Source organism: Lolium perenne, chromosome 2 (assembly GCF_019359855.2).
Source record: "Lolium perenne isolate Kyuss_39 chromosome 2, Kyuss_2.0, whole genome shotgun sequence".
Lineage (NCBI taxonomy): Eukaryota > Viridiplantae > Streptophyta > Magnoliopsida > Poales > Poaceae > Lolium > Lolium perenne.
The window spans coordinates 18,618,009-18,631,937 of record NC_067245.2 but is presented as its reverse complement, the minus strand read 5'-3'; the positions used below and the strand labels follow the sequence as shown (position 1 = coordinate 18,631,937).

Genomic DNA, 13,929 nt, shown 5'->3' with positions numbered 1-13,929 from the left:
ACAACCATAGATCAGAAGAGACTGCCATAAAACCACACCAACAAATACGAAAACCTATCAGATCCCAGGAGATCTGCCAAAAATACAACTCCGCACACCCTTCACCACTGCTAGGCGCACCGCCAGAGCGAGGATTGGGCCTTATTCTGGCTCCAAGATGTAGCCGCCGCCTTATCATCCAAAAAAAGACACTGAAAAACAAACTAAATTAAGAACGGAAAGTTTCCACTAGCGAGCCCCAAAGCCACCAGAGACAGAGCGAACCGGCAGCGTCGCTAGTGAGGAGTACGAAACCCTAGATGAGTTGTGACCACCGCCTTTGTATATCTTCTCTTGGCTGACGTACCCTTCTTTTAGCTTCTCTTGATTAGTTCCTTCCGCTTATTTTCTTGGAGTGTGTATCATATGAGTTTTGATGGATCACATCAGGTAAGTTAATACTGGGTACCTGATATATCAGGTGTGCTCACATCAGAGCAAGTACAATAAGGTATAGTTAGTTGGCTATAAGAGATAAAATATTAGTATAAGTTTGGTTAGTTGGAGGAGAGAGATTAGGAGAGAGAAGAGAAGTGAGTTCTTATCTTATAGCCAACTCTAGCACGTGCTCTTAGGCACTATAAGAAACTAAAATGTGGGCCATGCATTATAAAAATACTACACTTTTATAGCTTACTATTGTACATACTAGTTATAAGTTAATTATACATGATGTGACAAATTGTTATAGCCGGTTGCCGGCTACACTATTGTTTTCTTGCTCTCAGGTAGTACTCCCTTTGCAAAAAAACAAGTGATGTTCTAGGTTTTATCCTAACTCAAATTTCTCAAACTTTGTCCGAAGTTATAGGAAAATCCGTCGATATCTACAGCGTAAAATTCATACAGTACGGAAATTTATTATATGATAAATGCAATCGAACCAATTTGGTGTTTTAGTCTTTTAGATGCTGATATTTCTTTACAATTCTTAAAATTTTAAAGTAATTCAACTTGGAGGACGTTTAAAACTTCAATTATATTTCGAAACAGAGCGAGTACAGCCGATATTCGAATTCGGTGCCCATTTGAAATGGATGGACCTTCCATAGAAATGTGCCCTAAATTCGTAACCAGCCATCCATCCACCAGTTTCCGCGGCGTCTCCCGTATAAAAACCTCCCCGTCAGCTTCCATTCCACCCCAGTCCAAACGCGCTGCCAACAACAGCGCCGCCTCCCCCCGCCGCTCACGCCCGCCCAGGAATCAATACTTCCCCAAGCTCTCGCCCCAAACCTAGCCGCCACGCGAAGCACCTCCGCCGATCCCTTCCCTCCCGCCGCCGGCGAGCTCGCCGCCCCCGCCCCCGCCCCCGCCCCCGCAGGTAAGCGTCGCATCCGATTCCTTCCACCCCACTCCACTCCGCCCCGCCGATTGGTATTTACGTCGCGCGGCGTGCTGTTCCGGATTGAGGTTTTCGACATGAGGTGCTTATTACGGCGGCTGCTGCGCAGGGGTCTGCGCTCCATGCTCCCCTCCAAGAGGCCGTCCGATGCGGCGGAGCCCGAGGTCGACGGCGGCGGCGGCGCCGCGGACGCCAAGAGGCCCAAGCTCGGGGAACCGGAGAGCGACCGGAACGGGGCCGCGCCGCCGCCGCCGCATCAGCAGGAGATCGACGAGGACCTGCACAGCAGGCAGCTCGCGGTGTACGGCAGGGAGACCATGCGCCGGCTCTTCGCCTCCGACGTCCTCGTCTCCGGCCTCAACGGGCTCGGCGCCGAAATTGGTTCGTCCAACCCTTCCCTGCGCTCCGTTTTTATTCATTCTGTCGCAATGACATGTCGTGTAGATGCAGAATTGCCCTGGAAGATTGTTAGACCATTCCATGAATATTGGCATATCTTTTATAGCGCTGATATTGCCCCAACTCTGCTAGAATTACTGATATTAATTTATGCACCATTGTCCATTGGATGTGGATTGACTGCTCCACGGGGCTGTGTTTTTGTCCGCTGTAGTGCTGATATATTGCCCCAACTCTGGTAGATATATTGATCTGAATTTTCTGAAAGGTTTTTGATACCTCGTATTGGGGATGTAATCGTGCATAGCAGTTCAAATGGAAGTTGCTGGATTCTCGTTTTTGTTACCAATGGGGATGAAACCTGGGGATGGGGATCAATGCTTGTGCTGTTTGTGTCTAATTAAGTGTAGACTGACTCCATTCCATGTAGACTAAAACTGCTATATGGGACGTGTTTTTGTCTGCTGTATAGCTGACTCTGTTTTTCTCTACTGTATAGCTGATTGTGTTTTTGTCTGCTGTGTAGCCGATATGCCCCAACCCTGGTAGGGTTATTAATATGAATTTTCTGGAAGTTTTTAACGACTCCTGCTGGGAATGTAATGGTCTATAACAGCTAAACTGAATATTGCTGGTGCTCGTTTCATTACCAGTGGGAGTAAAACCCAGGGGATGGGGGATGAATGCTATTTGTACCTAAGTTTTCTATGTTTATGCTACTTATAGCCCCAACTCTAAGTTTTCTGTGTTTTTTACCGCTGTAGTGCTGATATTGCCCCAACTCTGGTAGAGATATTGATCTAAATTTTCTGAAAGGTTTTAATCCCTCATGTTGGGGATGTAATGGTGCATAGCAGCTCAACTCGAAGTTGCTGGATGCTCGTTTTGTTACCAATGGGGATGAAACCTGGGGATGGGGATCAATGCTTGTGCTGTTTGTGTCTAACTAAGTGGCGGATCAGGCTCCTTAGGGAGTGGAAGTGGCTGACAATGGCGCTTTGCCGCTCGCACCGTCTAGAATGGAGCATCTCTGGACGTTGACTGAATCTGTTGATTCCATGTAGATTGACTGCTATATGGCCTATGGGATGTGTTTTTTTTTCTGCTGTGTAGCTCATGATATGCCCCAACCCTGGTAAGGATATTAATCTGACTTTTCTGCAAGTTTTTAACCACTCCTGTTGGGAATGTAATGGTCCATAATAGCATACTGAATATTACCGGATGCTCGTTTCATTACCAGTTTGAATGAAACATGGGGATGGGGGATGAATGCTTGTGCTGTTTGTACCAAGTTTTCTATGTTTGTGTTAGTTGGTAGGTTTAACATGTTAGGTAACTAATATGACAGAACTCCCATGTGTTATGTTCATTGAATCATATTAAACATGTGTGCCGACCTTTCTTTGCAGCGAAGAATCTTGCCCTTGCTGGAGTCAAGTCTGTCACTATACATGATGTAAAGAATGTGGAGATGTGGGACTTGTCTGGCAATTTCTTTCTGTCTGAGGACGATATCGGGAAGAACAGGGCCGCTGCTTGTGTGGCAAAACTGCAAGAGCTTAACAATGCTGTTCTGATCTCAGCTCTGACAGAGGAACTAACAACCGAGCATCTGTCCAAGTTCCAGGTTTGTCTCCAGTCCTTACTGTCCAAATCCACTGTTCTCCACTTGCAAACTTTTTGTTGCTGAATACTGACCTTATCTGTTGCGTGCTGAAAGCGCCACTTTATGACTTCATACACTTCGTTTCACATTGATATGACTGTATAACTCACAGCTTATTTTCATGGCAGGCTGTTGTTTTCACTGATATAGGTTTAGACAAGGCTTATGAATTCAATGACTATTGTCACAATCACCAGCCTCCTATTTCCTTTATCAAATCTGAAGTGTGTGGCCTTTTTGGTAGTGTATTTTGTGACTTTGGACCAAACTTTACTGTTCTTGATGTTGATGGTGAAGATCCACATACTGGTATAATTGCATCCATCAGCAATGATAATCCTGCACTGGTATCCTGTGTTGATGATGAACGGCTTGAGTTCCAAGATGGTGATCTTGTTGTTTTCTCTGAGGTCCATGGTATGGCGGAACTGAATGATGGAAAACCAAGGAAGGTTAAGAATGCCAGGCCATTCTCATTTAGCATCGAGGAGGACACAAGTAGCTTTGGCATTTATGTAAAAGGTGGAATTGTTACACAGGTGAAGGAACCAAAGGTGTTATGCTTCAAGGCACTAAGAGATGCCATGAGAGATCCTGGAGAGTTTCTTCTGAGTGACTTTTCAAAGTTTGATCGCCCCCCTGTGCTTCACCTGGCGTTTGAAGCTCTGGATAAGTTCAGGAAAGACTATGGACGCTACCCTGCTGCTGGTTGTGAGGAGGATGCTCAAAGTTTCCTAAAGACTGCTGCTGCTATTAATGAAGCCTCAGTTGATCGCAAGCTGGACACTATTGATGAGAAACTATTCCAACAGTTTGCAAGTGGTTCTCGAGCTGTTTTGAACCCTATGGCTGCGATGTTTGGTGGTATTGTTGGTCAAGAAGTTGTGAAGGCATGTTCAGGGAAGTTCCATCCGCTCTATCAGGTTTGTGTTGTGATCCTCCTATCTTCTTTGTTCTTATTATTGTCACACATCATCCTTGTCTGATAAAGCTACAATTTATGCAGTTCTTCTACTTTGACTCTGTTGAATCCCTGCCAACATATCCATTGGATCCCCAAGATTTGAAGCCATCAAACAGCCGCTATGATGCCCAGGTCTCTATATTTGGTTCCAAGCTTCAGAAGAAACTGGAGGAGGCTAATTCTTTTGTTGTGGGGTCTGGCGCTCTTGGATGTGAATTCCTGAAAAACCTAGCATTAATGGGAGTGTCTTGTAGCAGCAAAGGAAAGTTAACTATAACAGATGATGATATCATTGAGAAAAGTAACTTAAGCCGCCAATTCTTATTTCGTGACTGGAACATTGGACAGGCAAAGTCTACTGTAGCCGCTACAGCAGCTAGTGCTATCAACCCCAGCCTTCATATTGATGCTCTTCAGAACCGTGCTTGTCCAGATACTGAGAATGTTTTCCATGACACATTTTGGGAGGGCCTAGATGTAGTCATCAATGCTCTTGATAATGTCAATGCCAGGATGTATATGGACATGAGGTGTCTGTACTTCCAGAAGCCACTGTTGGAGTCAGGTACATTGGGTGCGAAGTGCAATACTCAAATGGTGATTCCTCACCTTACTGAAAATTATGGGGCTTCAAGAGATCCTCCTGAGAAGCAGGCACCTATGTGCACAGTCCATTCTTTTCCACACAACATTGATCATTGCTTGACATGGGCTCGTTCAGAGTTTGAGGGTTTACTTGAGAAAACACCAAATGAAGTAAACTCTTTTCTGTCTAACCCTGCTCAATATGCTGCGGCCATGAGGAAGGCAGGTGATGCTCAAGCAAGAGAATTGCTTGAGCGTGTCTCTGAATGTCTTGACAAGGAGCGGTGTAATACATTTGATGATTGCATCAGCTGGGCCCGACTGAAGTATGTTCTCTCTGCTGCTTATGTTTGTTGCATTCTCTCTTGTATGAATTTTGTTACATATTTTGCTTGGTCCTCTACTGGATTTTAAATTTTTGAGTTATTTTTGAGTAGATAATTCTACATCTTCTATTCACAAAAATTAGCTGAATCCACTAGGCATGTATTACCAGATTTGGCAGTTTTCACTTTTATAATAACGTCCAAGCGTGTAACATGTGTAGACAGAACTGTTGAGAACTTAAGATTCCATAACGTTGCTATGTACGAGGCATATGAAGTACCTTTCTCTTATATTTCTCTTTTCCCTTGGAGGTGTGTAGCTCATTTTTGTGCTTCAATTTTTGGCTCAAGTTAAAGTCCTCTTTTTCATTTGTTTCCAGATTTGAGGACTATTTCTCAAACCGTGTGAAGCAGCTCACATTCACTTTTCCTGAAGATGCTGCCACTAGTATGGGTGCCCCATTCTGGTCTGCTCCCAAGCGCTTCCCTCGTGCGCTGCATTTTTCAGCTGCTGATCCATCTCACCTTAATTTCATCATGTCTGCTTCGATATTGAGAGCGGAGTCAAATGGGGTTGCTATACCTGAATGGGCAAAGAACACTACTAAGCTGGCTGATGTTGTGAAGAAGATTGCAGTTCCTACATTCGAGCCAAAGAAAGGGGTTAATATTGTTACTGATGAGAAAGCATCGAATCTTTCCAGCACTTCAGTTGATGATGTCGCTGTTATTGATGATCTTCTGGCTAAATTGCAAGAATATGCCAAGAGGCTACCTCCAGGTTTCCAAATGAAACCTATCCAATTTGAGAAGGTAATTATTTAAAATTTCGTTCAAAAAATGTTCTCAATTATTTGTTATCAGCATAATAACTCTTCTCTACTCTTAGGCATGTAAGGCCTGTCTTCCACTTACATAGATCGTACAAATCTTGTAAATCATGATTTCTTTTTATCTGCCAACATGTAGCTTCCTTATTCTACTTCCAAATGGCACATTGGAGTTTTTTGTTCATGTTGGATGACTGTAACTATGTCATCTATGTGCTCATGCTGTAACCTGGTGGAAAATACTGTCTGTCTCTTTGAACATGACAACTTTGAAACCTGTACAGCTCCTGCTGTATGTTTCAGGCCTGATGGAATATCTAATATTTTTATTGCCTTGCATAAAACTTGAAAAGATTATATGCTTAGATATTGTTTCACCTTCTGTTCCTTAGATAAACTGGGCTTGCACCGGGATTCCTTATTCCTGGAAGATCCTTTGCATGTGCTTTCTGTTCTATGTTTACTCTTCTCAGTTCTTAAGCATGATGTAATGCCTGTCTTCCACTTGCAAATCATTATTTTCTTATCTGGGATGACTATGGAACTATGTCATCTATGCCCTTATGCTGTATCCTGGTGGAAAATCCTGTCTCTTTAAGCATGACAACATTGAAACCTGTACAGCTCCTGCTGTATGTTGTTACTTCAGCTGTCTGTAACCCTTCAACTTTTGCATGGAATAGCTGTTCACAGATTTTACTTTGCTTTTACAGGACGATGACACTAACTTCCACATGGATTTAATAGCTGGATTAGCAAATATGCGTGCAAGGAACTACAGTATTCCAGAGGTTGACAAGTTGAAGGCTAAGTTCATTGCAGGGAGAATCATCCCAGCTATTGCAACCTCAACTGCCATGGCCACAGGACTTGTGTGCCTTGAGCTGTACAAGGTCATTGCTGGCGGGCACCCTGTTGAAGACTACCGCAATACATTTGCAAACCTAGCACTGCCACTGTTCTCAATGGCTGAACCAGTTCCACCCAAGGTTGTAAAGCACAAAGACATGAGCTGGACTGTGTGGGACAGATGGTCCATCAAGGGCGATCTCACTGTTGCTGAACTCCTGCAATGGTTCGCTGACAAGGGCCTTACCGCATACAGCATCTCCTGCGGCGCGTCACTGTTGTACAACAACATGTTCGCAAGGCACAAGGATAGATTGACCAAGAAGGTTGCCGACGTTGCCAAAGAAGTTGCCAAGGTGGAGATTCCTGAGTACAGGAGGCATTTGGACATTGGCGTGGCCTGCGAGGATGAGGATGAGAACGATGTTGATATTCCTCTCGTGTCAGTTTACTTTCGGTAGTCTGTCCCTCAGATGAACTGTGCTGCATCTTTAGGCCTACTCTCCGAAACTCTGTTAGCTCGCTAGATCACTGGTGTAGTTGGCCGCTCTGATAGCTCTATCCTGGTCTCTTAAACTATTCTTTGGTTGTACTGGTCCTGCAGTTCTTGCTCGGTGGTTACAGTTTATAGTTGGGTGAACGATAGACATACTGGTTACGGATAATTGACAGGTTACCAAATTTTGGTGGTATCTACCTTTTTCTGCACACATTATCACATTTCACCTTATGTGACCTCAGTCCTGTGGCTGAAATTGTGATATTCTCAATCATGTTTTCTTCGAGATATTTGCAGATGCACCATTGTATGCATACCCCATGTGTCACACACATCATACAAGTACTGTGTAGTCTGTAGCTTTGCATTTAGGCCTAGACAAGGTGTTAGGCTTTGCATTTCTGTTCCTAGGCTAGGCGGAATGAGGTAGTGGATCTCGAGTTCAGCTAACTTGCCAATGCTAGACAACAGAATCATGGAGTACAAGTCACCTACTGTTATCCTTTTCTTTAGTACGAATGCATACCCTTTTCTTAGCTGAAAGATTGTGTCAACGACGAAACAAGACAAGCATGTTATCCTACTCGGTCAGATAAAGTGAATCCACTTGCTTTCGCCTCCCTCAACGGTCGACGTAGAACTGGAATCGGTCACGGATAGGTTAGTTGGTGTTACCATTGCTTGAATGAATATTATTCAGTGTCAGGGCAGTTGATAAGAAGGGTCACGTCCAAACCAATGATCAATGCAGCATGTGATGCGAATCGTGCGAGTTAATTGCGTATAAAGAAATGCGGTTGCTAGTCACGGTCAACCGTTGGGGAGGAGTGCCCTCCCGTTAAACAAGATTATAGTATGCTTCATCACCGAACCGTCGTGCTTGGTCTCCCTGTCCATATCTGTGTAAGAAGCACAAGTCGAATTTCCGCGTAATTTTCAAACATTTGCAGAACTCACAGTACTAGTGCATTTCTGTAGCTTGGTAATAAATAAATGAACATGAAAGATCAAAGCTAGTTATCCTACTACTAGCAGTCTTCAACTGCTGCCACTCGTGAGTTTTGCCGGTGTTCCCTGCGCCACACGGTACGCAATGCAATTATCCGACGTCGGTGCAAATTGGGCTCGAGATTCAGACACCTGCGCAGAGCGCAGTACGATATTTGTAATCTACTAAATAAGGAAACGATTAAACGCGTTTAAAACTACCAGCGAAAAAAAGGAAACAATTAAAAAACTTGTCGCCAAGTTGCGGCGTCGCCTTCGTCCATGTTTCCCCTTTTGGCCGTGTCCAACCTTTTTCTCCACCGTTCACGCGTTTCCCAGATCTCCCACCATTCGCCTTGCCACCAAACCAGACCCAGCTGCTTGATTCCTCCTTTCTCCCTCTGTCTTCCCCATTCGGCCCCCCTCCTTCTTGCTCCACCGTCTTGCTGCCATTCCTTCCATTCCCTCGAGCTGGCGAACTCTGCCGACTGATGGAGGAGCCGCCTTCGTTGTTGCTTCAGAGGCTTCTCGTGCTGCTGCTGCTGCTGGTTTCCGTCTCTTGTCTGTTCGTCCGCGGCAGTGCAGGTTCGTCTTCTTGGATTACTCTTTTCCTTCCTGTTGTGGTGTTGGTGAGCTGATTTGGCTCGTCCTCTTGGTTTCTGCAGCGACTGCAAGTTTGGGAGGAGTTGGTGATGAGGCGTGGAGCTCGAGCAGGGATGCTCCTGTCGATCTTAGGTGAGTACACGATTATACAGCAACCGCTCCATGATTTTCTAGTAGCTCTTTATCAAAAAAATAATTTTCTAGCAGTATTAGACATGGAATTCGACAGGCCTTAATCCTCTTTTCTCATGGTTTGGGATGTCTGCGCTGTATAACATTGAATTGATTGGATACTAGAAACTAAGAAATGGTCTCAACTTCCCAAGTTCATCAGCTGGTAGGTGGCGCTTTTTTTTTCTTTGGAGGAAGAAAGAGGGGAAAAGGTGGCGCAAGTCTGAATCACGTTTCTTATGGTACTATTAATCAGGCGAAATATCGGAAATAATTAAATCTGCAGTAACACCGCTTTTATTTGATACCATACGGCTCGAGATAGGCATATGCATATCTGAAGATTTTTATTTATTTTTGAAACTGAGGCCGTCGATTAATTAGCAAGAAGAGACTGCCCAGTTAATTGGCAGCTGGGCAAAAACCGTAACACGCTTGTTTATCAGAGGCAAACAAGCAAAAGCCCGACACGGCATGTAACATGACAATGCCCCCGACACGCTACTCCTACAAACCTTCAACACACGCGTCACGACATTGCATAAGTCTAGGAATGTTATCACTAGTGATATTTTGATTTTTGATGAAGTGTTTCTTACTGAACCGTAAAGTCCGGAAGGTATGTTCAGAATGAAGAGAAGATGCACCAGATATTCTACATTTTTTTTTGCATCATGTCCTAGAAACATCAGAATTTCACATTCGAGAAGACTGCTACAGATATTCTAACAATTATTTATTTTTGCATCATGTCCTAGAAACATCAGAATTTCACATTCGAGAAGACTGCTACAGATAGGCGGTGGAAACCAAATTCCTCCACAGCTCCTGTCTCCGACTCGAGCTCCTGATCACAAGAGGCACAGGGGTCGCAGACGATCACACGCACCAACACCGTCGCCTGCTCCGTCACCCTCGCCGTTCATCTCTCCGCCTAAAGCCTCGCCATCGCCATCCCCTACTCCACATTTGGTCAGGCCTTTGCCTTCCGCCCCACAGCCAAATCATGATCCTCAAGTTGATGCTCCGGTTCACGCTTCGAATAAGCATTCCTGGAGAGGCTACGGTATGGTCATAGCAGGGAGTTCAGTTTTCCTTGTAATGGCAGTAGCATCTGTTGTATACTGCCGGGCGAAAAAAGTGGGTACTGTAAAGCCTTGGGTGACAGGGTTAAGTGGGCAGCTGCAACGAGCATTTGTGACAGGTATTCTTCTTTCTATTCGTGTATATAGTATCATATGGCTAGTACTTCGGTTGCACCTTACAACATGGCCAATCATGTTTCCAGGTGTACCATCGTTGAAAAGATCAGAGCTGGAAGCAGCCTGTGAGGATTTCAGCAATATAATTGGTTCTACGGCTAGCTGCATGTTGTATAAGGGAACTTTATCCAGCGGAGTTGAAATAGCAGTTGTGTCAAGTTCAATAGCATCTGCAAAGGATTGGTCAAAAGAATGTGAATCCCAGTACAGGAAAAAGGTAACCTGCCAATAACCTCCCTATGCACACATAAGCTGTTCCTAATGCACTTTTGTTTTTGCGAATCATTGACTGACATCGCTATGGTTTCAGATCTCAAGTTTATCCAAAGTGGGCCACAAGAATTTCATGAATCTGCTTGGCTACTGTGAAGAAGAAAATCCTTTCACCAGAGCGATGGTGTTTGAATATGCTCCAAATGGGACTCTTTTTGAGCATCTCCATGGTATGTCTGTTCTGACTGTATTTTTCTATGTAGAATGTTTCTTCCTATAATCTGTGGACACTTCAAATTTTGTCGAGTTCCAGAACTTCAAATTTAGCATGTGCAGGAAGCCACAGCTGGCTAATCAACAGTATTTGACAATGCCTTTGCTTATGTTGCAGTTAGAGAAGCCGAGAACTTGGATTGGATGGCCCGACTTCGGATATCTATGGGGATAGCCTACTGTCTAGAGCACATGCATAAGCTGAATCCACCTGCCGTGCCAAGGAACTTCAGCTCAAAAACAATCTACCTCACTGATGATTATGCCGCGAAGGTTTCGGATCTTGATTTCTGGAACGGTCGTAAGGGATCCGATTCTGTCACCGATGATTGCACCATGTTAGACACAGATAGCATCGTGCACCAGTATGGCATCATACTGCTGGAGACATTGACCGGGAGAGCCCAGTTCCCTGAGCAAGACTTGCCGCTTGAAAAGTGGGCATCTCTGTACTTCGAAGGCAAGATGCCCCTTGCAGAGCTGATCGACTCGAGCCTGGGTGCCTTCCCTGAAGAAGCTGCTGCCGCGCTATGCGATGTCGCGAGGTCCTGCATCGATCCAGACCCGAGTAAGAGACCGCAGATGGCGCAAGTGGCAGCCAGGATGAAGGAGATCACGTCGTTGGGGCCCGAGGGAGCGACTCCGAAGGTGTCGCCGCTATGGTGGGCCGAGCTCGAGATCATGTCCGGTGAAGCTAGCTGATGCCTGACACCGAGCAGTCCGTTCATGCTGCGATCATGAATTCTTTGGTTTGATTTGTTTTTCTGCTAATCCGGGAAAGTTGGTTGTGGGCTTTAAGTTGAAGTTTGTAGTAGGTTACTGGCATTGTAATGAGGTCTGCCAGCAAGTTTGTGGGAGTAAAAAGGGGGAGACGTGGTTCATGTCATGTGTTCCTCTGATTTAATTTATCGAATAAGACAGAGTACAATATCATAAAGGAAGTATGCATAAACAAGACAAGATAAATTACCGAAGAAAACAAAAGCAGAAAACATGATATGGTGCTGAGGAACTGAAAGCAGAAATAAATTACTGACAACATGTTGTAGCATGAGGACCTAAGTACAAACAAAAATATCATCAGCAAAGTTAGAATGGCTTGGTTAAGCATAAGAAGATGATCCCAACGATGTTTTAGGTTTTTCTAAGAAATGCACATATCTTGATGCAGTATACGTTACGTTTTTCTGAAAATGCATATCTTATGCATTTGAAGTAATATACAATGGCGTTGTAATGAGGTGTCCTGCAAGCAAATTCGTTGGAGTAAAAAGGGGAGACGTGGTTCATGTCATGCGATCCTCTGATTTGATTTAATTTACCGAATAAGACAGAGAGTACAGTATCATAACCGAAGAATGCACAAACTTGACAAGATAAATTACTGAAAGCAGAAAACATGATAGGGTGCTGAGGAGCTGATATAAATTACCAACAACAAATTGCAATATTTGAAATCATAATCAACAAGCTAAGACGAAATTCGTTAAGTATAAAAAGATGCTTCGAGTTTGAACATACTTCATTCTGTTCTATTCAAAAATATTTTTCAAGTTTGAATTGTGGGACCCTCCTCAAAAGAGGAAGGACCCTTCAAAAATTAGCGTATGCTGCTTAGTGTGGCGCGCACACGGTATTCTTTAGTAAAAGGCGAAAGAATAGTTCGCTTTGTGCTCACCACGCAGCTGCGTGCTTCTCACCGTCGACCCTGGGTGCTCTCTTATACCCCTCGCTGGCTGTCGCCGCTCTGAGGACTAGCGATGTGGGACTAAAAACGAGCGCTACAAGCTGCGTTCGGCTCGATCTCCCGGTCAGCCTTAAAAGATAGAAGGCCGCAGGCCCAACGCCCCAGCCCACCCCATCGGAAAAGAACTTGGGCCTGAAGTTGGACTTCGATTCAACGACGTAGCTCTCCTGGTTTCGCCAAGTTCTACAACCCGATCACGATTCGTGCACGGCCTGTTCTCGTGTATTTAAGCGATCCACCTGAGCACCATCGACCCGAGCAAGAAAATCTCGGCACCACCATGGCACCGATCTCGTCGAGTCTCGTGCTGCCGTGCCTCGCCTTCCACCGGGCCGCGGACAGGTCGACGGTCCTCTTCAGCGTGCCGGAGAAGAAGGCCATTGATGCCGACATCGCCGACGTCGACGAGGTGCTGGCCAACAAGACCATCCTGCCCACGGCGCGCGGCTACGTGCTCGCCCACGACCCGACCACCATGTCCACCTTCCTCTACAGCCCCCAGACCCGCCGCAAGATCGACCTGCCGCCGCTAGACCTAGAGGGCGACCAGGACCTGCTCGTGGACTACCACTGCCTGCTCTCCGACGACCCCACCGACCCCAGCTGCGTCGTGCTCCTCGTCGAGCTCGACCATCCCTTCATCCTGTACCACCGCATCGGGGACGGCGAGCAGAACCGTCAGTGGCACGAGCACGAGTTCGACATCGGGTCCCAGCCGTACGACCCGGACGACTTGACGCTGCTCGAGAAGACGGTGATCACCCCGATCGCGGCGTGCCGCGGCAAGTTCTACTTCAACCCCATGGACGAGATGGGCGTCATCGACTTCTCCTCCCCCGACCGCGACGCCGGGCCGGCGTTCGGGTCGATCGCCGCCGGGTCCGACGAAAGCGTCACGCTGGCGAAGGTTTTCCTGGTGGAATCCCAGGGGGAGCTCTACAAGGTTAGCCTCCTGTTCGACGTGGCCGACGTGTACACGGTCACGGGCTCGAGCGTTCACGTGATGGATTTCGAGAGCTCGCGGTGGCGCAGGGCGGGCGATCTCGGCGGCCGCGCGTTCGTGCTGTCGCTGTTCAACTTCGGCGCCTCGTGCGAGTCGGGAGGGGAGGCTGGGCTGCGAGGGGACTGCGTGTACGTCGCGTATCCTGTGGCGAGGAAGTTGCTGGTT

At 46.0% G+C, this 13,929-nt stretch overlaps 2 protein-coding genes and 1 non-coding gene across 4 annotated transcripts; 2 read left to right on the top strand and 1 right to left on the bottom strand.

Moving 5' to 3' along the window:
* The first annotated feature begins 1,189 nt into the window (after positions 1–1,189).
* On the top strand, positions 1,190–7,716 carry LOC127331368 (ubiquitin-activating enzyme E1 3). Of its 2 annotated transcripts, XM_051357504.2 has the most exons (7): positions 1,190–1,363; positions 1,494–1,765; positions 3,196–3,413; positions 3,581–4,375; positions 4,459–5,327; positions 5,708–6,140; positions 6,871–7,716. In XM_051357504.2, exons 2-7 carry the CDS (start codon positions 1,507–1,509, stop codon positions 7,465–7,467), a joined length of 3,171 nt encoding a protein of 1,056 aa, XP_051213464.1. In that variant the 5' UTR covers positions 1,190–1,363; positions 1,494–1,506; the 3' UTR covers positions 7,468–7,716. The 2 variants fall into 2 exon arrangements, with proteins under 2 accessions (XP_051213464.1, XP_051213463.1); XM_051357503.2 differs by lacking the exon at positions 1,190–1,363 and having other exon boundaries at positions 1,462–1,765.
* Positions 7,717–8,848: 1,132 nt separating this feature from the next.
* LOC127331367 (protein MALE DISCOVERER 2) lies at positions 8,849–11,895 on the top strand. The gene is made up of 6 exons (XM_051357502.2): positions 8,849–9,077; positions 9,158–9,227; positions 10,025–10,470; positions 10,555–10,745; positions 10,839–10,971; positions 11,133–11,895. Exons 1-6 carry the CDS (start codon positions 8,984–8,986, stop codon positions 11,714–11,716), a joined length of 1,518 nt encoding a protein of 505 aa, XP_051213462.1. The 5' UTR covers positions 8,849–8,983; the 3' UTR covers positions 11,717–11,895.
* Positions 11,896–12,581: 686 nt separating this feature from the next.
* LOC127337807 (U5 spliceosomal RNA) lies at positions 12,582–12,701 on the bottom strand. Its single transcript, XR_007874118.1, has one exon. It is a non-coding gene; the product is annotated as a U5 spliceosomal RNA (small nuclear RNA).
* Between the last annotated feature and the right edge of the window lie 1,228 nt (positions 12,702–13,929).

What these genes read in the sequence shown, in the direction of transcription:
- LOC127331368 (XM_051357503.2), top strand. Translation starts at nt 1,462, where the DNA reads ATGAGGTGCTTATTACGGCGGCTGCTGCGCAGGGGTCTGCGCTCCATG. An exon ending in AGCATCTGTCCAAGTTCCAG is followed by an intron (nt 3,414 to 3,580) that starts GTTTGTCTCCAG and finishes TTTTCATGGCAG; the next exon opens with GCTGTTGTTTTCACTGATAT. An exon ending in ATCAGCTGGGCCCGACTGAA is followed by an intron (nt 5,328 to 5,707) that starts GTATGTTCTCTC and finishes ATTTGTTTCCAG; the next exon opens with ATTTGAGGACTATTTCTCAA.
- LOC127331367 (XM_051357502.2), top strand. Translation starts at nt 8,984, where the DNA reads ATGGAGGAGCCGCCTTCGTTGTTGCTTCAGAGGCTTCTCGTGCTGCTG. An exon ending in GTTCGTCCGCGGCAGTGCAG is followed by an intron (nt 9,078 to 9,157) that starts GTTCGTCTTCTT and finishes TGGTTTCTGCAG; the next exon opens with CGACTGCAAGTTTGGGAGGA. An exon ending in TCTTTTTGAGCATCTCCATG is followed by an intron (nt 10,972 to 11,132) that starts GTATGTCTGTTC and finishes CTTATGTTGCAG; the next exon opens with TTAGAGAAGCCGAGAACTTG.